Source organism: Thermobia domestica, chromosome 9, assembly GCF_964235325.1.
Source record: "Thermobia domestica chromosome 9, izTheDome1.hap1.1, whole genome shotgun sequence".
NCBI lineage: Eukaryota > Metazoa > Arthropoda > Insecta > Zygentoma > Lepismatidae > Thermobia > Thermobia domestica.
The window spans coordinates 165,335,103-165,360,619 of NC_137462.1; the positions used below are offsets into that span (position 1 = coordinate 165,335,103).

Genomic DNA, 25,517 nt, shown 5'->3' on the forward strand with positions numbered 1-25,517 from the left:
GTCTTGTATTCGTTCGTCATTGTAAAGTAAGTTTTCGGTACCAAGATATTGTACCAGTTGTTTAGGAGGAACACCACCATAAGAATCGAACACGTACTTTATGTTGTTATCTTTCCAATAGCATATCCAATGAGTACCAATGTTTTCTGATTTATCAAGGTTAACTACGCCACACTCATGTACATAAGGTTTTTGTGGAAGTTCATCACTCATAAATACACCTCTAAATCGTTTTATCTTTAGTTCTTTAGCCAACCTCTCTATATCGAAGTTGGTCAATGGTTTTAGTTTTTTGACTTCTTTGGTTTACCTGCTCCCTGCTTTTCTTCCATAGCCATATTGTGTCTTTTTTGTTCTTCAAGTTCTTGTTTATTCTTCTTAGCATCAAGGACAGTTTTAGTAATCGCTGCTGCACCACCTGCTAATGAGCCAACTGCTCCTAAAGCTGCTAGAATGGCTGGAATTGTAAAGATAAAACCGCCAATATGCTCTTTCTTAATCTTTTTCATTTGTGCAGTAGTTAAAGTTAAATCCATTCCTTTACCTTCTTTAATTTTCTTGGCTTTATCGTTAAGTTGTTTCTTTGTTAATACATGATCAATATTTAAATCCTTTAGTTCGTTATAAGGAACACTAAACATACAGCCTTTAATAGAACACATCTTCCTATTTATCTAAGAGAAAATCTTGGTTTGTAAAAGTACAGTTGTTGTTGCTCCACCAAAATCAATTAAGGAATCATTCTCATCTGTTATCCTTATCTCAAAATTGTCAACCTTGTCTTTGGATATAGGGAAAAATAATGGATAAGTAGGCTCGTAAATGATACTATGTTTTAACTCAGCATCTGTTTTGAATGATGCAATAATTCCTGTTTCTCTATGTGTGTATTCTGTATCTTTAACAAACATGCCATCTGCTATACTACAGTGAACATTTATAGTATCAAACGGATGAAACTTTGGCAGCTTACTTCCAATATGTGTTTTGTTCTTTTCTAAAACTTCAAAAACATTAAACCCGAGGACAGTGCCTATACTCCCAATTGTAACATCATTACTATCAGTTTCAATTTTAACTCTATTTCTTAAATGATCTTCTGATAATGTTATGTTGATGGATTGAGATTTTAAATATTCATTAAGACTGTTTAAGCTGTATTGTCCTTCTGGTATAAAAACTTGTCTATCACCATATGAGAAACTGTTTTTTTCTGTTGTTATGTTTGGAGTTATATATGTACTGTAAAACCCAACTAGTCCTATACTTAAATAGTTGCTCTTGTTGTCTAATTCGTAATGGAGTTTCTTCTTTAAAACAGAAGTATCACTCGTTAGCTTAAATACCTTAGCCATTTATTATATAATAAATGAATGAGTTTGATTTACCTAGAGATATTCCAAGAGAGAAAGTAATCAAGTTAATAGAAGATGTCATTCGAAAGTTAGAATGCAGTTTAAAGAAGAAAAAGAGAAAACTACGAATTGTTAAATATGCATACTACACTTTGATCACGTTGTCGGTTATTCTTTCTGCAACAACTGGGTTTATTAATATTTTTATACCTGTAACAATTTACTCAATATTAACATCTCTTGCAACTGGAAGTGCTATAATAACAGGTTTGTCTTCGAAGTTAAACATAAGCAAAAGAAAAGACGAATATAAAACCATTGTCACTTGTATTAACTCATTTAAAGAACAGTTAGAGATGATAATAACATTGAATGGTGAAATGGATGGTGAATATATCAAAGATACGTTGCTTAAGATTAGAGAACAACTTAAAGATATAAGATCATAAAATTTGCCCCTCTGTATTCGGAGGTCCAAAAAGTCCAAGACTTCAACGTGTATATTTTTGGTAGCACCAATCGGAGCTCCCTATGGACACTTTCAAATGAACAACCTCACACAACTTTCATCAACGAACCGGGTCTGTACTAGTACTATGAGCAGAAAATTAATCATCGGAATTCCGAGGGTTTCAAACAAGCATCATATGAAGTCAAATTAGCAGGTAACAAAATCAATAACACCATATCGGGCACAAGGGTAAGGACGTTGGGGAAATTCTTGGATACCAAAACACTAGAGACGCTGTAAACAATCACGTTGATATTGAAGACAGGCGCGAGTTTAAGTCTTTTATAGACGTCGGGAAAATCGACGGCCGTTGTGATGGTAAAGCAATCTTCATCAACGAGTATATAGAGATTTTAAGGGTGAGCAAAACGCTCACCCCCTTTCAAACATACAACCTAATACAATTTTCATTAACGAGCCCGGTAGAAGGCGATGATTTTCTCTATAATAAATGAGTAAGAAAACTATTAATTGGGATGTAAAAGAGATGATAAAAGAAACAACAGCTAAGAAAAGAAATGGAGAACTTATACCTGATGATGTTCGATGCCTTATCGTAGGTTCGTCGGGGTCTGGTAAAACGTTTTTGCTATTTAATTTTTTATTACAGCCAGGTTGGTTAAACAATAATTACTTCTACATATATTCTAAAAGCATGAATCAGCCAAAGTATGAGCAGTTAAAAGATCGATTTGAAAAGGCGGAACTAAAGTTTAAGAAGCAAATAGCAACGTTCTTAAGCGGTAATGATTCTATTGTACCTATTGATGAATGTGAAGAATACTGTGTTGTTGTGTTTGACGATTACATTTTGGAGAATCAAGATACTGTTAGAAATTACTTTACAAGAGGTAGGCATAGACATTTAGACTGTTTCTTGCACAAACATATTCAAAAGTACCTAAACAGCTTATAAGAGATAACGTCAACTTCCTATGTATATTCAGGCAAGATGATACTAATCTCAAACATGTGTATAATGAGTTTGTTGGAGGAGATATGTCTTATGATAAGTTTAAAGAGATATGTTCAAAATGTTGGCAAGAAGATTATGGTTTCATAGTAATTGATATGACAAGGAAGGTAAACAATGGTAAGTATAGGAACAAGATAAAACATTTGTTGAACGTTTGATGTTTATTGGCGTTTTACGTTTTAACGTTTGACGTTCTTTGACGTTTATTGACGTTTATTGACGTTCTTTGACGTTCATTGACGTTCGTTCGTTCGTTTGCTATACAATAAATGGATGAGAAAGAAATTGATAAGAATATTAAGTTGAAGGAGTTCTTGATAAAGGGCTTCAAATCTTGGAAGAAAGAAAGAGCAGGTATATACGATAAATTTAAGACACAAGAGCAACCTGTAATCGATGCTATTCAAAACTTGGGAAGTGAGATCAAAGAAGTAGCAGAACAAAATAAAAATCTAATAACTGAACTTGTTCCAGTTGCACATAAGACGGCTTCTATAGATCCCAGTCTACTAGAAACACCTAAAAAGATACCTTATGATAGTTCTCCAAGTAGTAGTGATACGCCTATAACGGGAGAAATAAAACAAATGAGAAAACAGATTAAAGACAAAGTGGAAGGAGTAGAACCTTTAACAACAGCACAGTCATTTGGTAAGATTGCAACGAAATATTATAGTAAAAGAAATGACACTGTGTTTGGAATAAGAGCTGCAGAAGAAGATGGAAAAATAATAAACAAGATAGGAAATTTGGAAGTTAAAGTGAATGGTGATGATTTGATAATTAATGGTAAAACTTATAAAGGAACAGAAGGTCTATGGGAATTGTTAACGATGAATACTAATAAAACCATTGAAGATTATGATGATGATGATTTTGAACAATACAAGGAAATAATAATAGACTCAGATGCTGCCTTCCAAAAATATAATCGAGATAAAAAGGTAGCATCTAGTAGAGGTTCAAAGTACATTAATATTATCAAATCTATTTGGGATAATTATATTAAAACAACTTTACCCCAACTCCTAAAAAGAACACGACACCTAAAAGGACTGGTGAGGGAATTAAACAATATACAGAGATACCTAAAGAATATATATGGATGGATGATGTGAGAAAGTTAATTGATCGGCTAATAGTTATAGATGGAGAAGAAAGGGCTGGAAATCATAACTTTTACAATGAGAAAGTAGGTATAGTGAGTATGATTAATAATAAGCTTTCACAATTTATTCCTAATGATCCGAAAGGTATAGGTTATTTGATTAAGATCTTAAATACGTTACCACCACGATTCTGGAATGATGAGAAGCTTGGAAAAGGATTAGTAAATGATTTGATTAATAAACTCCCATTTGAATTACATATTCCAGGTTTCAGATTTTGCGGGCCTGGGACTAAGCTTCAAGAAAGGTTAGAGAGAGGTGATGAAGGTATTAACCCATTAGATGAGGCTTGTAAAGAACACGATATATACTACAGAGACAATAAAGATACAGAGTCGAGACATATTGCAGATAAGGAACTAGAAACTAAAGCATGGAAAAGAGCATTTAGTAGTGATGCGCCAATTGGTGAACGATTAGCTGCTTTTGGGGTTGGTACTGCTATGAATGCTAAGGTTAAGTTGGGATGGGGATTATAAGTTTTTAATTGTTATTAGGCCCTTCACATGTGAAGGGCCAGTGAGTCTTTTATGGACATATCCCATAAAAGCATTGTTTCAAGATTTTCTTTATAATAAATGGATAGTGTTGAAAGTTACGATTTACAGAGTTTTAAAGCTAACACAAGAACATTTAATAATTTGAATGAAGCTAACAAAGATATCGAGTTCGATTTCAACGTGGGGGATGGTTTCATAGATCCACACAAAGCAGATTGTCATATGACGTTTGAAGTTGTTGGTGCATCAGTTGGAGGAACATTTGGTGCAAACGATACTATAAAACTTGTAGATAACTTCTTCCCATTCTTCTTTTCTCAAATTGAGGTTAGAAAGCATGGAGTTGTTATAGATAAAATTGAGCTACCTGGAATTACATCTACAGCTGTCGGAACATTAAAGATTTCCAAGCCAGAAGTTGAATATTTAAAACAGGCAGGATTTGAAACAGATGATAAACTTGGTCTAAGAAAGGACTTTAGTGTTTTGTATCCATTAAGATTAATTCCAGGCTTCTTAAGTGATTATAAAGAGGTTATGTGGAAAGGTGGATTGAGAATAACATTTACAAAAGCTAACAACAATAACGATGTCTTGTACAAATGGACTGGATCGGGAGCAGCTCCTCATTATGGAAAAATAACAATAAAAAGTATGGAGATAAGAATGCCTATTGTTGAATACGAGTCTAATTACGAAAACAAGTTAAAGTTGAATATTCTTAAACAACCAAAAATCATGTTTTCATTCCATACTTATCAATGTGTTCAAAAGACTGTTGTAGGTTCTTTCTTGGAGTTTGATGTTACTACCCAATTTAATTCTAGACAATTTGATATGCCTGATTTCGTAGTTGTAATGTTCCAAACTGATAGAAGTGGCAAACAAACAGCAGATGCAAGTAAGTTTGATCATTGTAAGGTAAAGAATATCTATCTTAAGAATGGGAAGAATGAGGTATTTCCAAAAGAATCAAGAAACTTAGATATTGCTAACAAGGATTATTTCAAGATGTACGAAGATTATACTGCATTTAAGAGAATAACGTGTGGCAACATCGAAATGTACTATGACCCTAAAGAGTTTATAGATAACAGACCAATGTATGTGATTAATTGTAGTAAGAGGAAGAATGTATCGGTAAATGAGAGAACAAACATAAAGATTGTTGTAGACTTTGCAGAAGCTGTGGCTGCTGATACTATATGTTATGCGATTTTAATTGGGCGAAAGAACTTTACATATGATCCCAAGAATGAGAAAGTAGTAGAAGAGTTTTAGATAGTTAACAAAATATCAACGGACATATAGAGATTTTAAGGGTGAGCGTTTTGCTCACCCCTTACGGTTCAAGAATCTAAGAGCCAGTATCACTGACCCTTTATCAGTTAACCATAAGCGACTTTAAAGGGTATCGAAAAGATACCCTTGCATCCTCAAACTGTTTTCATTAACGATTGTTTTATGGAAGTTTTTCCATCAAACGAAATTGACGAAAATGATTAAATATTTTTGGTGAAGATAAAAATTGAAAAGTGTTCATTGATTTTCTATATAATAAACACGATGGCAAAACACGTTGATTTTTTAAACAAGCTTGGAAGTCTTGAGCAGAAAGAGGTTATTGGATTAAGAGAATTAGAATTAAATACAGAATATAAGATTGTGAAAATGGAAAAGATTAAAACTAAGTTTGGGAAGAGCATATTAGCTGAGTGTGAGAAGTTCAAGGTTTTTCTTCCACCTAGATTTACAAAACACTTAACAGATAAAATGATTGATGAGATCGCTAAAGATGGAATAAAAATCAAATACACTGGTCTGAAAGGTAACTATCCAACTGTTGAGTTCTGTATGTAAATCCAAAAATGAACGAAAATGAACAAAAATATGTTGTCAGAAGTAAAAAATGGAGTGTTTAGAAATGGATCCCCAAAAGAAGTTCATTCTTACTAATAACTTCAATGTAATTGTGAAAAATGTGCAAACCGAAGTTCAAGTAGTTTTTGATATTAACGGTTGTCTATTCAGCTTGAATTACGATCAGTGGACAGAGTTTAAGAAGTCATTGTTTCCTATAGAGAACGAAGTTAACAGAAGATTCCATTATCAGTATCCGAACTTGTAATTTTAAGTATTTTCTAAGTGTTTTATGGTAATAAAGCCATAAAACTGAGATCTTTGGATATACACAATGCATAAGGAGAAGCAGTACTTTTGAATGTCATTCGAATTTTAAATATCCATACATAAATAAGAGATTTATTTGAGTTTTTTGTAATTATATCCTCAGAGTTATGCAATTTATAAGACATTCGATAGATAGGAAATTTATTTGTCTATTGATTGCCGTTTGAATTTTGAAAATCGGTTAATAAACAACGGAGATATAACAAATTGGAAATAGTATCCTTAGAGGTATGCAACCCACAATACATTCAAAAGATGGCAAATTTATTTCTCTGTCGAACGTCGTTTGAATTTTTGAAATCGGTTAATAAACAACGGAGATATAACAAATTCGGAATAGTATCCTTAGAGGTATGCAACCCACAATACATTCAGAAGATGGTGAATTTATTTCTCTGTCGAATGTCGTTTGAATTTTGAAAATCGGTTAATTAGGAGCCGAGATATTAAATAAAAACGTTATTTGGGGGAGGCACTGCAAGTGTTGCCAACTCATTTTTAACAATTATCATATTTATTACTAATGGGGTGAATTCATCCCTATATGTTTTAAAGCGATATCTTGAAAAATTAAAATCCTGGAACGTTCCGAAAAAATATATGGAGTTGGATACACTGCATGGTAAAAAGCCATCTAGTGAGGACAGCATGTACAATTTGTGAGTTGTGAATTTCTTTCTTTTATTTGAGGAAATCATGTTGAGGAAATCATGTTGAGCTATATGTAAGTCATTCTCTCTCTTGCTGGAGGTGGAAGGATATATGACGTAGTCCCATCTCGCGGGATTTCGTCATAGTTATTGCGTAGTCCCATTTCGCGGGATTACGTCATAACAGCGCCATCTGGTGTCTACTGCTAGAAGTTCTGTTGAAGGAAGAGCGGCTAATGTGTATATATGTATGTTAGTGCGAGAAGAAGGAAAGAGAATCGGATTGAATGATCCTGTGCTGGTACTGGAATCGTTCAAATGAATCAGTGACAGATCACCTGTTCCGAAGTTGTATGTATTCCTTCTTATTGAGTTTTTAAAGCTAATTACTAACGGATTTTCATGATTCAAGTGTCAAATGAAAGCTTATAAACTGGAGATTAAGATACAATAAATATATTTTGTGTGGGATTCCATTATAAGTTTTTAATTATAAGTTTTTATGATTTTAAATGTCATAAAAGCATATTCAATCTCACTTGAGGGTATCCTTCTGTGTTAAAGTACAATGGTCAGTGGCGGCTTCATAAATTTTTGGGGGCAGTTAGGGGTGGAGGGGGCAAAGTGGGGCAAAACATACATATCTCCCCTACTTGCAGGGTGTGTCAAAAAGAATACATCAACGGAAAACGTTATATATTCGCAACCACGAATCCGAAACGAAAGAAAGAAAACTACGTGACAAGATGCAATCTAGAGTATTATATGATTACCGCTAGAGAGGGGCGTCCGTTTAGACGTCATCTTCCTTCCTACCGCCTATCTGAATTTCAAATTTTGGGACAGTAATGCAGATTTAGAGACCTTTTGCTGAGCAAGGTTCAACGTAAAAAAAAGTGAAGTCCTTACACCGAATAAATACGGAGTTTGATCAGTTAAAATCCATTTCCAATGGCCGCAAGGAGCTATAGGCTTATACTGCTCTTTTGTATTTTTTTTCCTTTCTTTTTCACCTAAGGATTCCTAAAGTGGCTCTACTTTCGAGTTTCGGGCCTGCTTAAAATTCTGGATTGTGCCTAAGCAACTTTCCAGTTTTGATCATTATATTTTCTCCGTATTTATTCGGTGTAAGGACTTCAAATTTGTTATGTTGGACTTTGCTTATCAAAAGGTTTCTAAATCTGGCTTTCTAACCCCAAAATTCGAAATTCAGAGTGGGAGTGGGCTCGGCTACCCTCCTGCCCCTGTCTAGCGCCTGTCATATGAAAGTAGCCCGCGCCCTCATTTATTTCGTACTCTTGACTGCGAAGATATTGCGTTTTGAAATAGCATTCATTTGCTGAGCGAAACTGAACATTATTGAAAATGTACTTGGATCCATTGTGCTCTGAATGTCCCAAGTATTGTTTTTCTTCAATACAATTTTTGAGTTAAACAACAACTAATACACAAGCTTGCAGAAAATATTCTAACACGTTAGCTGCCATGTGGGTCCGATCGGACCTACTGGAGTGATCTAAGAAAATGTTCTTGTAGGTCCGATCGGACCCACAATTTCTAATTCGTCGAATTGACGTTAGAGTACTTGTATTGTAAAATCCTGTCTCTACTGTTAATGAACTGTAGTGTTTCTATTACACATAATAGATGAGAAATTTGCACTGTAGGTTTTGGTCTTTAATATTGATTATTAACGCCGCTAGGGACGCTAAATACCAAGTAAAAAGCATTTGCTGCTTTTGTAGACCCGATCGGACCTATGTGTTGCTTTTTCAATGACATGTTAAAAAGTTTAACAATGGATTCATTATTTATTCTAATTTATTTTCACAAGATTTCAGTGTCCCTGTCATTTGCTGAATTTTCAGAAAAGTCTAGATCACTACACTGCTATTACTAATGAGATCGAGTTCTGCGCATATTTCTTCGTTTTTCATTGCACAAAGATACTACTTATTAGCATTAAAAGCAAGATGAATATATCCACACTTCTCACTTCTGTCCATGTAGTAAAAAACAAATAACTTTCTAACAGAGTTGCCAATTCAACAGTAATTTATCCCCTTGCCCATAAACAAAATATACACACGTAGGTCCGATCGGACCCCCAACTTTTATGCACGTGGATTCATTACGTTGCCTTAGATTATGTTTCAATATTAATATTATGTTTAAAAAATATGAACAAAACAAGAATAATGTAAGTACGTTTGGCACTCTACCGGCGAACAACAAAATTCACAATTGGCAGCTAACGTGCTAAAGTTAGCACGACATGAAATGTGCTTGAAACACAACTTTTTGAAAATTTATTATTTTAAAATAATTTTATTAGCATCAGTATTCCGAATAGCAATCAAATTTTTGCAACTAAAATTTCACCCACCTCCAGGTGACCAATTGAGTAAAAATTATGTAGGTGTGTGTACAATTCCAATAACAATACAATTATTTGAGCCAAATACCGTAAAAAGTGTCATATTAAATCCAATGGTCATTCAAAGTCATTTTGCAAACCACTGGTGTTACACAAATTAAATTAGGTAAAAAAAAAAAAAAAAGAAAAGAAAAAAAAGAAAAAAGTGCGTTATCAGTGACACTCAGAAGTCATTTCCAAAATCGCTGGTGCCACAAAAACGAAATTTGATATATTAAGGTGCATTATCACCAGTGTACTACGAAAACATTTAATCTTTCTTTTTTTCGAAAATCATCTTGAACAGCAAGTGCCCAATAAAAATTCATTAAAAAACTATATAAAAGCCATTTTAAGTCAAACGATTTTATTTCTGTTATTAATGTTGCACTAATCAGTATATCCAGGATGAATCTGTAATACTGGTTGCAAGTAAAGAGTAAAAAGTCTAAACAAATAAGTTATTACACGATTTTGAAATATGTTTTAAACTGTTCAAAATGTTTAAAACATGTTTTTTTCGTTCGTGTTTTAAAAGATGTTTAAAACATTTTGAACATCTTTTTCATGTTTTAAACACCTGTCCTTTTTTTTTTTTTAAAAAAAACTTTTTTTCCAACCCTGCTATGTAGACATAATTTTTATGTTCACAACACCACATTTTTCTTACCTTTTCCCTACCTTTTGTTTCTAAAATGAGATGACTGCAAAGAAGTTAGTTTATATTTTGATGTGCCATATTGAATTGTTTCTTTGTTATGTATGTATGTGTGTTCATTCTTGCCTTAATGTAAATAAATGCCGTATTTTGAGCATTTGCGGGTTTAGGAGTTGTCTGCTGTGAAAGTGGATCTTCCGGGTGTTTGGAATACCCCAGAGTCGAGTGGGGGACCGGGAGTTTTCCCGCAGGAAATTAGTATTATCCTCATTCAGTTTTTGAGCATTTTTCGTGTATAATTCTCTATAATATAACGTAAGGAATGTTTTTTTCAGAAAGTTGGAGGGGATGAAAGTCTCTCCATGCCCACCTCTTCCTTAATTTCGTGCGTTATTTCTTTCTGACAAACCTCAAGCATTACTTGTAGGAGCTCATTCTGGATCGTTTCCGACGTCCTATTAAACATTGTAGCTGTTTTCAAAATTGGTTTCTCAAAGTAACATCTGAGTTGAAATCTATTAATCCTCGAAATACTTGAGGGTTGGACGACGCGTCATTTTCATCTTATTTCCTGGTTCAAAAACGCTACCAAAACGAGCACAGTTTATGATAATATTCTGTTCGTACCTGTTCTGTTGGAGTTTTGTCATTGTGTTCTTCAAGTTTTCACCTATAAGCACTGTCCAACTGCTGAATAATATTTACTTTCCCAAAAAGTGTGACTAAATCAATTCTCAAATGTGAAGCCGAAGATTCGTATCTTTTTATGCTTGAGCATAAATGGTTTAGATCTGCTACGACTGATTTTGTCCATGATTCTTCACCACCAATTAGTAAACACGGAAATCAAAACAGTGCATTCTTTACTTCGTACTCACTCAACCATTCATTATTAATGTAAATAGGTTACTCGTATCTTTTCTCAATACTTCTCAGGGCCGGATTAAGAGGGGTCTTAACGGGGCTATAGCCCCGGGCCTCCACTCTGATCAAAATCTCTAACTGGCTATCTAAAAAGAATCATGAAGATAAATCATCACCATAAAATAAAATATGAAACATATTCCCTTAACCTTCCTACTGTACTTTCACAGAAATGTATTAGGTGAAGTCAGCAGAGGCCACATTTTTTTTTTTTTTTTTTTTTTTAGCCGCGGGCCTCCAGGCGGGTTAATCCAGCCGTGAATTGTCTTTTGTATATTTTGGTGCTCTGCACAGTGACTAAGTCTGGCAATGAATTTCCAAGTTCTTTGCAAGTTTTTTTCTCAGCAAAGAGCAGAGAAAACGGCTTCTTGTGAAAGTTTTTACAGAATTCGTGGTATAAAATTCATTCAAAATTTCTAAGTCATTTACAGAATTTGAACACACACAATGCAAGTACATCTAATAAATAATAATGAAAACACCTTATTCAAAACTACTCCAGAGGTATATGAATCACGAATTCCACATATACTTCCATACACACACATGTGCGCAACAGAAAAACAACATTCCAAATCATCGGTTTGATTGTAAGCACTGCACTATGAACACAATGGGCCTTATGCAGAGTCGTTTTGACGCTTTATTAGTGCCATACTAAAGAGTTCGACTAACATATGTTTCCTGCAGTAGTCAGGCCTATAGTATAACGCTAATCATACGTCAAAACGACTCTGCATAAGGCCCAATATACTTCCACATGAGGCGAAACGATGCATATCAAAGTCATACGTTCTGGAAAGTAAACTTTGAAACCCGCCAAAATTAGGATCAGCATGTAACAGGAGCCCAAAATCAAAGTGTGTCAAAACAAACAGCATTGCTAACCAATCCCAAATGCATTGTGTCGTTTCCCATTACTCAATTTTGTATGGGAAGTTACCAGGAGTATAAAATACATTTATTTTATAAAAGTACTTAAATACTGTTCACAATGGAGGCGATGCTTTTCAATTTTTAAGATAAACATCTGTTGAGATAATGCTTTGAAAATCAGAAATATGATTTTTCATTACATCAGCTCTAGTTCTAAGGCTTACCGAAAGTTTTCCTTGCCTATTTTTATCAGAAGCAAAAAGCACACATGATTGCTAGTTCAACGAATTTCGCTGTGATCGGAAATTAAGAAATCATATTGTAGCATGATGAGAATTGATTGGTGAAGGGGAGAATATATTTAATTAATCATCATCATAACACTTTGTAAACTCTTCATATTTGAAATGGAAAATAAAATTCAACTCCCGAACTGGTGCTGTAGGCCATTCAAGTATTTTCAGAACAATTAAGGAAATCATGTAGTAACATAAAACTGTGTACAGATAGAACATTCCTTCTAATAAGGAATAATATTCATGTTATGTAGGAGTGTTAACCTAAAAGCAGTAACACTTCCTACTTCAAGCAATTGCAGAAAAATTGTTGCAATTGTTTAAGGTAAGCGGAAGAATAATCACGCCTCCAAAACTAGGAAGAGAAGGTAAGTGGATTGAAATGGTAGAGAACTCGGAACAGTGTGTGCTAGTATCTAAAGAAGAGACAAGATCTACTCCGTCCTTCCTACTAAACGAATTTTGGTAAGTACAGAACTGGTCCATGACTTGATAAACGCATTGCTTATATTCGAATATAACGGCAAATTCTTTTGTATCGTCAAAATCTTTCTTCTTAATTGAGTATGTAAAGACATTGTCTAAATGATGCCTAACAGGCCACAGCACCAGTTGAGGATATTAATCTGATTTCTCTAGTTTTATGTAAATGAGTTAAGTATTATTATACGATGAGTATTTTATTATTATTATTATTATTATTATTATTATTATTATTATTATTATTATTATTATTATTATTATTATTATTATTATTTAATATGTTGAGATGAATTGGACATGCTCTGGATGAAATTCAATGTACATCACTGGAATGCTGTATTACATGTATTTACTTGACATTTCATTCACAGAGATATTCAAATGTTGTGATCAGTTAGTCGGTTTGTTTGGAGTTAAACTTCTTTCTCAACATTGATGCTATATCAGGAGTGAGCCTTCAACTCAACGTGGAATCCGAACCCAATAAGCTACTATCAAGAATCGGACGTATGCTAACCATATAGTCACGAGGCAGCTAAGAGTTGACTTCGAGTGAATAATTCACAAAGTGAATTAAGTGTTTATGGAAGCGCAAAAAATGGCAATATCTTACTTGCGACGTAACAAGCGTAGTCGCATCGAAATTATTTAAATAAAACAAACTGACACCAGCGTCCTCGTACCAACTTGTGACTCGTGTATTCGAGCCTTAAGTGCTTATCAGCTCCATTCCCATTTTTCGTTTTCAAAATAGTTCAGAAATGAAAGAATAATATTATATTTGTTTAATTTTCTAGAGAACACAAAATACTATTTAGTAAATTAACCAATGCTTTTGAGCTGGTCTTCGAACTAATTAGCTTATCCTCTAAACTAATAAAATCATAATCGAATTGAAGACTTATTCTTTTAGGATGGGAAACATAGAGAATTCAAACTATTCCATTAACAGGCACTTTCCAAGTACCAAATAATTACATAGATTATTTCAGTAGAGAGCATCAGTACTAATTGGGCTAGAAAGTCGTTAGCTAAGAAATTGAACCTAGAGAGTACTATAAAACTAATAGTCTCATATCGCATGTAGCAAAAATTATTCCTTGGAAACTGAACAGAAGATTGTATGCAAGAACGGATGAAGAAGTTGAGAAGGGACAGTTCGGGTTTAGGAGAAGTAAGGGCATAAGGGATGCAACTGACTCATTAAGGGTAATTGGTGAAAGCTAATAAAAAGGAAAAAGAGATGCATAATATATTCATTGATCAGAAAAAGGATTTTAACAGCGTGAACTGGGAGTTGGGAGTTCTAAAGAAGGTTGGGTTGGAATGGAAAGATCAAAGACTCATAAAAAACTTATACATCATGAACCAACAAGCGGGTATTAGAATAGGAGAAGAAACGACAGGGATGTTGTCTCTCTCCAACATTTCTTAATAGACCCTATCTATCTAGAACAGATACTGAAGAAGAGCCTATTATTTCGGTAAGAAGTAGAACAATTAGGTTATACGGTTTTGAAAATAAATGTTAGAAAGACAATAGCCAAGTAGGAGGAGAGGAAAAGAACATGTGACTAGTTTTCGATATCTGAGTAGTAATATTAGTGATGATATGAAGTGCGAACGTGAAATAAAACAAGAATAGGAATATAGAAAGAAGCACTTCGGAGGAAGAAAATTATATTTTGTGAGTCCTTGAATAAAGAGCTGAGAAAAAAGACTCACAAAATGCTTCGTGTGGAGTATTGAACTGTATGGGGCAGAAACTGGACATTGCGCAAAGGCGATGAAAAAAGACTGGAAGATTTTGATATGTGAATGTGGAGATGAATGGAGAGAATTAGCTGGATCTAGCAGAAGACGAATGAGAGTGTGTTAGAAATGGTGGGGCAGAAGGGAACAGTTTTTGATGTACTTCAAAAGTGGAAGAGAAATCGATTAGGTTATTGAGAAGGAACAGCATCATGAGGTACGTGCTAGAGAGCATGGTGGCAGGAAAGAGAGAGAAGGGTAAAGTAGGCTACAGTTGATGGACGGTATCAAGGCAGAAAAAAAAAAAAGGTACATGACGACGATGAAATTGGATGAGAACGTTGGAGCATGGAAGTTTCTTTGTAGCAGCAATCGACCTGACAATAACGGTGGAATACCCATGATGATGTTGATGATATATTTTCAAAAACATGGAAAAGTGGAGTTGTTATTGACGAGTAAAAAAGCTCACAAAATGTAAAATAAAAAGTATTGACCTCAAAGTTGGGGAGTCAGGAAAATATTTATTGTCATCGTCTGTCTTGTACGATTGTCAGCTGATTCCGTCATATATGGTGTGATTTGTTGCATGTTGATCATAATGTAAATTTCCCATGATTTAAAATTTCTATTATGTATTTTTAAGTCATATTATTTTCGTCTTGCCTAGAAAATCAAGACGAGAGGAGACAAGATATATATATTATTTTCGAGACATCATTTTCAGTAGACGAGATGAAAATCCCTTAAGTCTCACCTCGTGTTATCCCGTTTCTTGAAGATCGCTAGTTACCAATTGTTTTGTAATTTGTATTTAACAATGGTTACTTCGACATGGTTATTTATAATATGCTAATTCCAAATTATTTCACGCGGCTCTTCAGTAACAGTTTCTGGACTGAGATGTCTGATATCGCTGCGTTATTCGTATGGAAAGGATATAAGGATATGTGGAGTTTTACTTGGGAATTTTTGACTATATATATATATATATATATATATATATATATATATATAACATTGGTTTACCGAGAAATAGGTACAGTCATGCATAGATAGATGCCAAGATAAAACAGCTTATATATAATTATCTGGTGCGTCTACACAAGGGAAGTACAATGCGCGTATGACTCAATATTCTGTACTTATCCCGAACTGACTGGAATAGATTTACAAGTGCAATACAATGTGTAGAACATTCTGTTGAAGCATGCTGCAAGACAAGTATATTACAAAAAATTCAATTTTACAAAGTGCGTATTGCATCTTGCACATTTATATATTCTGTGTGAAGCTTGTCATCGATCATGGATACATCTCTGTAACGATAGACAGGTTATTTCCAATAATATGGACATTGATTTTCCACCAATAAACGTTTCAATAGACATGAGAAGACTTGAGTTCGAATTAAATTTTTACTTAAAGTACAATTGATTCAAGAAGTGCAAAATAAACTGTACAAAACATATTCAAATCCTTTGCAAAAAATAAATGTATGAAGTTAACCTTATCAATGACCAGTCAGTGTTTATTTGTAAAAAGTAGGAATAAATGTATTATTCTAGTTATATATGTTTTCTATTTTAAATGAACAGTGCAGCAAAGATATTAGAAACTAACTTAAAAAATTATTATTTTCACTCACCAACAAATAATTATCGCCAGAAAAATATAAAGTTGCTGATACAATTTTTCTGTTTGCATAAAAGTTAGTTTAAATGTTTTCTTTAAAATGTTTTTGACTGCATAAACGCTTTTGTTTTCATCATTTTTCTGTTTGTATAAAAAAAAATTTCTGGCATTTCTTAATGCATAAACCTTTTGGTTTAAAATTTATTACTGTGATATTTTTGTTTGTATAATGTTTCTTATTAAATGTATTTTTACTTGCGAAAACGGGATGTACTTAGCCGAATAGGCTTCTTTGGTACAGGGGGAGTCGGTACAGGGGAACATTACCCATGAACATGCTACCAAGATATAACTCACCTTGGTATTAGTTTTCCCTTGTAAAATGCTAGATTTTACTCTAAAAATTTCAAAATTTATGCACATATTCTCTATTTGCAGCTATTTTACACTTTAATTCTTTGATCTTGCTACAAGGAAACCATATAATTTACAGTCTACGTTGACTACGTAGTATATATTAACTATGGAATTACAGTAGACAATATGCATAGACGTAAAATGATAACCTATGACACATCACTAATTAAAGCGTGCACTATTTGTGTTTATTCACTAGCTAATTGATCTATCATTAGTAAATCGTTCAACCGGTCATAGAAAATGAATTTCAACTTAAGGTGTTAATATTGTAATGACTTATAGGTAGAGTCAATAATGGACCGAGATTTTATCCCTTCACCAATTTTATTATAAAATTAAGTTCTAACAACAAAGTGTCTCTATAATGACCATGGATTGCAGGTTATAATATTCTGTACGGGTAACCCCTTAGCTTCATAGCAGCCTCCAGGGTTCTAAAGGATTCGGTTCTAGGAAACCTCCGCTCATAGCAGCCCTCACGAGGTATGGTATTTAAGGTGATCCCCTTAGTTTCATAGCAGCCTCCAGGGTTTAGGATAGGTTACAATCAGTTGGTCGACTGATGCCAGGTCCCTTGGTGGTTGGGCTTTTATCTGTCCTCTTCGCGTCCTTTCGTGAGGTTCGTCTTCTTTCGGCGTTCCCCGGCTTCTCGTCTGCTACGCTGTTTACAATCAATAACACGTGTTGTGTTGACATGTGCTTTTGTCGTGATGTGGGGATCCTTACAATATAGAAAAATTACACAATAATTAATTATTATTATTAAAAAATAATTCAGTCATTTTGAGTGGATCGAACCACCGCTAGATAATAAACGACATTCTGATAGTTCTCCCGAAAACAGATCTAGCTGAAATGTTGGGAAAATAAGATCATGAGATCATTGAGGAGATTTATACAACTTACAGGATATCCTGGGATTTATATCGATAAACCTTAAGCGACGATTTGAAAAAAGAAATTTATCCCCTAGATGTTTCTGCTTAAATCTTGACTGTTCAGTAGCTTTTCATTCAAAATAAAATATTACACACTTTCGATGATTGAGGTTTGACTTTCTTATTTCCACGAATTTAGAATCAATTTAAAACGTTGAATACCATATTAGAAAATATATTTAAAATTTCGAGAGCAAAACGATCTTTCTACTTCAATAAAGAAAAATCGTTATTTCATATTGTTGTGTGTCCGTGAGTTATTCAACTGTAGGGTTTTGCACAGGGACCACCCATCAGATTACATAAATATTACGTGATCGCGTGCACACCACACGGCTCCTAAGGTACGTGAGCTATATTTGGCTCATGAGTACCGGGTTTAACACATGGGCGCCCGAAAGGGAGGGCAGGGTGGGGCCCGAAAGTGTAATAAATTTCTTAAGAGTTTCTCAATACAAATAATTATACCAAACGTAATATAGCAATCAGGTATTTGAGCCTCCTCTAGAAAATTTTCTTCGGGCGCCCATGGTTTAACACTAACATAAGTTAAATTAGACTCACGTGGCAGCTAATGTGATAAAAGAGGAAATAGAGTAATTGAGGATAACGATAAAAAAATTCAGACCTGTAATATTCTATAAATATTTATTAAAAGAATTTTTTGTTTAAGGTATCATCCTCGCAACATATACAGAATTTTATGTTTGTTGAGTAATATTGTGGACACCTTCAGTATTTTTTGAAATATAAAATTAACATTACACGTACAATGTTTGTCACAAAATTCTATTTACTTGTCCGTTGAAAAATTGTACAGCTAACAGCTTATTTACATGAACACAGTTTGGAGAAGCGGTTTTTTCCTTGCAGGGATAGGTTTGAAGGAGTGTTGGTACACTGATGCTAATCGCCAATGATCAGGATACTCATTGTAAGAACTTCCGGGCCACAGACTGAAAGGCGGAGCTAATGTAGGAATGGAATAGCTTTTCTTAGCAAACGGAACTCTAGGTTTTGGGACGGTAATCTCTGGCTTTGGAGTTACAGGTCTCAAGTTTGGCTTTCCTGCCTTGAAAGCCATTTTGAAATGCGAATTTTGAGAGGTAGTAGTAGGTCGTTTGGCTGGAGATATTTCACAAGCAACACACTGGCGAGCTTTTAGCAGCCGAGGCATAGTTTGGATACCGATAGAAGTTAAGTTTGGAGAACTTTTTGCCCGTCTTCTAGCGGAGAAATTGTCAGTGTTTTCGCAAGAGGGACTTTCATCACTTGGAGTGTCAATTTGTCTTGGTTTAGCTGTTTTGGGTCGTTCTCTTATTTTTCGCGTAGTTTCTTTCATAGCACCATTGTTTTCATTAGTTGTTGAAGCTTCTTCGTTTTCTTTGTCCATATCTTCGTCACTGTTTCGAGTGTCTTTTATAGAGTTCGAATTGCTGCCGAGACGCTTGTCTTCTTCTTGAGAATTCTGTTCTTCCCAGGCAATTTTAGGTTTCCCTTGCTCTTGTGGTTGTGCTTCAGCTTCTGGAATTGGCGGAGATTGGATTGGAGTTCCACAGTTACTCCCACTGCAGATGCCTGATTTTTCTGGAACAGGCGATTCTCTGGAAGAAGGAGGTGTTCGTTCATAATCTAAGTCCCACCCAATAGCCAAATCCATCTCTGTTACTCTCTTCTGACGACGCAATTTAGGAATACTAGATTTGGGCCTACCTGAAGATTTACTCTTCTCGTTTGGCGTGTCTGGAGCTGTATGTGGCCGAAATATTTTTAATTTGCTGCAGTCAGTTGGTCCTGGTGATTTAAAATCTCTCCAACCGACTGCAGGTACTCCAGCGGATGCAGGAATCGTAATTCCTTGTTGTTTGTATCTTGCATCTATTTCCTGCAATAGTCCATGTTGAACGACGTCAGGCAGCGGTTGATGACGTCGATTTTCTGCAGATAACTTCTTTGCCACCACAAATGAAGAATACGCGTCAGCCAATATAGGTGCTTTGAGTTTTGTTTCATATGAATCTCTATACGTCACTTTTTTCTTTACGTTCGAAGGTGAGGTAACCTTTCTATTCAACTGAAATTCTTCGTTGTTTGAAGTTACATCCTGCAAGATTAAAATAAAAATCACATTGTAATTTACATTATAGATGGTAAAATATATAAATTTGCATTATTTAATAATTATTTTGTGACTTGATTCTATAAATTGGCAAAATTATTATTGTACTTGGAGAATTCAGATAATTTCGACAGGCGATAATTAGCCCTTGGGGGGTATGAAATTAATTTATAGATTTTATTATTGAAATATTCGTTTATCGACAAGAATTTGTTTCCTCCGAAGAGGGAGGGCTCTGTTCCCTTCCCTAAATTAATTCCCCAAGTAATACACGGGAGAAACTCTAAGTTCACACTTTAAAACTAATTTTTAAAGGCCAAAAAACAAAAACTACAATCATTGGCTGGTTAACCAAACAGTCGCCATCTGTCATTTGCCATCGCTCAGCCAACGATTGGATTCCGTAGTGAAGGAAGTCCGGAGTCTGAGATGCGCAGTTTTCAACTGCATATTGAACCATCCAATTATCAGAGAAGGTCTTCTCTTCTAAGTAGGGGTGTTCGATAAGGCTGAGGACCTATCGAACTTCGGGAGTGAAAATTTATCGAGTTGTCATCGGTTACTCGAAACCATTCGAGTATTTGAAATTATCGAAATTTCGAGTATTATCGAAGTTTCGGGTATTATCGATATTTCGAGTATTATCGAAGTTTCGGGTATTATCGAAATTTCGAGTATTATCAAAGTTTCAGATATTATCGACATTTCGAGTATTATAGAAGTTTCGGGTATTATCGACATTTCGAGTATTATCGAAGTTTCGGGTATTATCAAAAGTAGTGATGGGCAGTTCGGTTCCTTCACCTCTCCAATGATTTCTTCTTGCATCCAAACTAATCAAACAACTTTATTCACCTGATAAGTTATTTCAAAGTTGTATTTGTCGAAATCATATGCAAAATTATTTTCCTGCCTGTCCCGTTATTGGCGCAATCGGCAAAGTGACTATTAGTAGACTAATGGTGTCTTGGGTTCCAATTCCATTCGGGTGATGCATGTTTTCCCTTCCTCTTTCTCTCTAGTGACAGACTGCTTAAACCTTGTACAGATCTGTGGGGAAAAAACGTTTTCTTCACTTTATTGCTAAGGAGAGAAGTTTTAATATGAACACCCTGCATATATGTAATACATATTATATACAACTATGATAACCTCAAATGCATTGTTTCTTCCGAACACTCCGATAACCCCGAACATTTCAAAATATTCAAGCGACTCGACAAATGCGATCATATTGATATATTTCTGTATTTGCTGCTTTCAAACAATTCGAATCTCTCGAACAGTTCGAGTGTCTCGAAGTTGTCTAATGTTTCTTACATTTCAAGTGCCTCAAACACTTCAAGAGTCCCGAACATTTCGGGAGTCTCGATCATTTCGAGAGTCTCAATCATTTCGGGAGTCTCGAAAGTTCGATAATTCGATAAAATTAAAATTCTTTATCGATGAAACGGTTTTGAAATTTTATCGAATTGTTAACGATTACTCGATTATCGGAACAGCCCTACTTCTAAGAAGCGATCGAGATACTAGAAGAGGTGAAACTAGACGTCAGTGGAAAAAATAACGAGAGTATATAGTGGGTAAGAAAGAAATTCATACTACAGCTCATGAGGAGCCTACATCGTCCTTCCGCGACATGTGTGCGTGCATTGCCGAGCAACATGAGACACCATCTGTTGATCATTGCTGGATGCTTGCCGATAAGTTTGCGTGCATTTCATGGAGTTCAGTACTGTAACAACCCGATGCCGTAAACGTCGCCAACACATAGTGGTTCACTTGCAGATAAATGTCGATCGTCGATATAACGACGTATCGAAGGATTGCCATTAGTGTGCACTGGCGGCAGGGTTTCGTCGAGTTGAAACACATATCTAGAATCGGGATGTTGAAGTTACCATCGCGAAGCAGCGAGAATTTCAATTTGGTCCGCATTCCTTTGATTCGTCACGGAGAATCGCGAAGGAACCAACACGTACTATCGCCAATCATGTGCATGCGGTTATTATTATATATTACTCTTTTCTGACGAATAGTCCGGGGTCAAGAGTAACCCATGCCTCTACATCATGAAGTGAAATATCTTGAGATGAGTGTGTATAATTGTACGAATTTAGAGGGGAGCTGTCGCCGATCATTAGAAAGTGAATATGGGAGAACTATGAAATAAAGTAAACAGACGCGCGTCATTTCGTTATAAAATTACATGGCGAACGCATTTTATTTGATCCCAAACGGTTATCGTTGGATATACACTGTTAAAGGAGCACCTTGATTGGCCAAATTAAAAAGACTTCAACGATTTATCCCTCTACAAGCGATATTTTCATCATCCCTTCTGTGGCGAAGTCGGAAGAACACGTGCCTAGTAACCATAAGGTTGGTGGTTATCACCCATACCGGGGTACTTGTTGTGTTTTTAGTCTCTCCTTAATGTAAACAAATCATTATAATGGGACCACTGCGGATCGTCACTGCGGGGCCGCCAATTTTTGACGAGATGTAGGTAGTTGATCATCGGTGGTCTACCGACGCTTACGGCATGGGGGATATGAGTTGATGGATGTACGTCGCCTAAGAATGACATGATGGATCACTCGCACCATATCAGAAACACCTTCTGTGAGTATAGAGGTGGTTAGGTTGATCACGATCCAGTCATCGTCCTGGCCGTTTACGATTGCCATAAAGATCCATATTTCATCGGAAGTGATAATCCGATGCAGGAAACTTTCCCAGTTATATTCCTCACACTCAGAGAATTCCACATCTTCAGATGGCGATTCTAGTTGGCCTTTATCAACTCCCGTAGCACCCATGAGTTTCAACCTTTTCACCTTACCGTTTGCACGAAAGCCACCGACCGAACGATAATACGTAGTATGGCGTGTGCCCAACCCGTCTGCAATTACAAACATTATTCAAATATTCGAACGAATTAGAAAAATAATAAAGATAAGTGGGCTTTATAATTGTAAATTGGCTACAGATTGTTACATGTCAAAGATATATTAGTTAAGTAACCCTAAGTGAGGAATAGTAGTATTTAAAATATGATACTACCAAATAAATTCATAATCTTTAAGAAAATGATAGGAAAATTAAAATTTTCGAAAACGATTAGCAGGACATTAACAATGATCTTCAGACATAAATATTAAAAACTATCAATAAAACAAACAAAGCTCTAATTAATGAGATAATTTTAAATATAAAAGCAAAATTTAAAAAAGTAGACCAAGCATCATTCGTCTTAACAATAGTAGCTGCGTTGCTCAACGCGGACAAATTAAAACAAAATGTACAGATTTGAAAGGTGTAAATTACATATCTTTCCTTATATTTCTAACAGACTTCTAGCTTAATTATATTAAATCATGTATGTGTGTTTTGCTAGCATCACAATTGTGTTTATTTAAATTTAGAAGCATTGTAACTTAACTTCTTCGACTTGTACAACTGATTTACGATTAACTCATGCAATAAATCTGCGGCAATGATAGCAAATGACAAAAGTTAGTCTATTTCTGCTTGTTGACAACCTACACATAAATGACTAGAAGTCCGATGGTCGATCGAAACTCTATTAATTCTATAGTCGGATGGTCGATCGTCTGCTAGCACTGCGCAACGTGTCGGAGAGAAGACCGGGTTCGCTACTGCGGATTCAAATTCCACCCGCCAAGCCAGCTTCTCCTAAGTCTAATGTTTGCTCACCAAATTCAATGCGTATTTTCGTGATTTAATTAAATTTACTAGGGACGTTGGTTACATTAAATAGAAGTGAAAATTAACGTATAGCACACGGCAGTTCCTCTTACTTTTGAAATAAATTACATCCATCAATGCATTAAATCAATAACGTTATTGTTGTAATTTAAATATTGCTTTGAAATGTGTTTTGTTCAAAATTAACGTTTATTAATTCTAGAGTGCAAAGTTCTCCATTTTCTATAATAACAACTCTAACGTAGGCCTAACATTCATTTTACGAAAGGAACTTAAGTATGCTTTCAGATTTCAATATAAGAAATTTTAATTTTGAGATTTCAATAAGCAATATTATTTTCATTTACGGTGGACAACTGATCACTGGATTACAGTGGTTTTGGTGCCGGGTGTTTCTTAGCTGATTTGAAGTAGAATTGGGACGCTGAATCCAAATATGGCGTTAGTTTTCCCCTAACAGCTTTAGTTTTTGAGATATAGGAATTGCAAGACTAACCTGCTACAACGTTGAAAATTGCATAGGTGCTGTTTTACTGTAAGTGAAAAGAAAACTATGACATTTAAATCTGTTATTTGGAACACTTTGAAAACAATGAAAACCATATAAACACAAACATCAAGTACATAATAACTCTGTAACTACATTTTATAATAGTTTTTATGAATAAAAAATCAAATAATTTGTTCAAAACGATCTGTTCAACACTTCGGAAGCTTCGTTTTCGTGACATCCTTGAATGTTTCTTTGCACAGTCTCTTTTTAGGTTCCAGCAGTAATCTGCCATCATATGGGCATCCCATCTTCCTTGGTAGCGGTCCTCCATTGTTTTAATATCTTGGTGAAATCTTTCACCTTGTTCTTCACTCAGACTGCCTACGTTGTCTGGGAAACGGTCCAAATGGCTGTGCAGGTAATGAATTTTGATACTCATATTACATCCAAGTTTTTGGAATGCATTAAGCATCTGATTCACTAGCTCAACATAGTTATCAGCTTTATTATTGCCAAGGAAATTCTTGATAACTTCTACAAATGAGGTCCAAGCTCTACGTTCAGTCTCATTCATGGACTCCACGAAAGCCGGATCTTTCATGAGTTGTCTTATTTGGGGACCATCAAATATTCCAGCTTTTAATTTTTCTGTGCTGATCTGAGGTAGCTTGTTTCCCATGTAAGCAAAGCACGGCCCGTCCTTATTTAGCGCCTTTACAAACTGCTTCATCAAACCGAGCTTGAGATGTAGAGGTGGCAAAATGATTTTGTCACACTCAACAATAGGCATGTTAATAATATTTTTCTTACCAACAACCATGTCGTCTCTCTGCGGCCACTCTTTTTTTGACCAATGGTTTGCTTTGTCTCTGCTATCCCACAGACATAGAAAACAAGGATATTTTGTGTAGCCACTTTGCTGTCCAAGAAGAAAGTTCACCATCTTTAAATCCACACAAATCACCCACTGATGGTCCTGATATTTAATTTTTTCCATAACCAAAGCAATTGCTTCATATTCTTCTTTCAGTCGTGTTGAATGAGCGATTGGAATTGAGCCATATTTATTGCCATTGTGTAGAAGGACGCATTTTAAACTTCGCTTGGAGCTATCAATAAACAGGCGCCAATCATCTGGATTGTATTCTGGAAGACCCATGTGTTCTAGGAGACCTCTAACATCGTGACAGAATACGAGATTTGTGTCTTCAGTGAAAAATGGTAAAAACTCCTTTTCCCTTGTTCGGTAGAATGTGATTTTAGTTCCTTGTTCTAGTACGTTTTTCTCCTTCAATCTGGAAGCAAGTAATTCAGACGATTCTTTTGAAAGATTAAGGTCCCTAACTAGATCATTTAGCTCATCTTGATTAAACTGTTGAGGAATTGTTGACATTCCCTCATAATCACTGTCACTTCCATCATCC

At 35.1% G+C, this 25,517-nt stretch overlaps 1 protein-coding gene across 1 annotated transcript in view; it reads right to left on the bottom strand.

Moving 5' to 3' along the window:
• Positions 1-18,371: 18,371 nt before the first annotated feature.
• Positions 18,372-25,517, bottom strand: part of LOC145695167 (uncharacterized) — a 52,496-nt gene continuing 45,350 nt past the window's right edge. Inside the window, exon 4 of the mRNA XM_081772115.1 lies at positions 18,372-19,853. Coding sequence (XP_081628241.1) covers positions 18,582-19,853 — 1,272 coding nt within the window. The 3' untranslated portion in view covers positions 18,372-18,581. The remainder of the gene's footprint in view (positions 19,854-25,517) is intronic.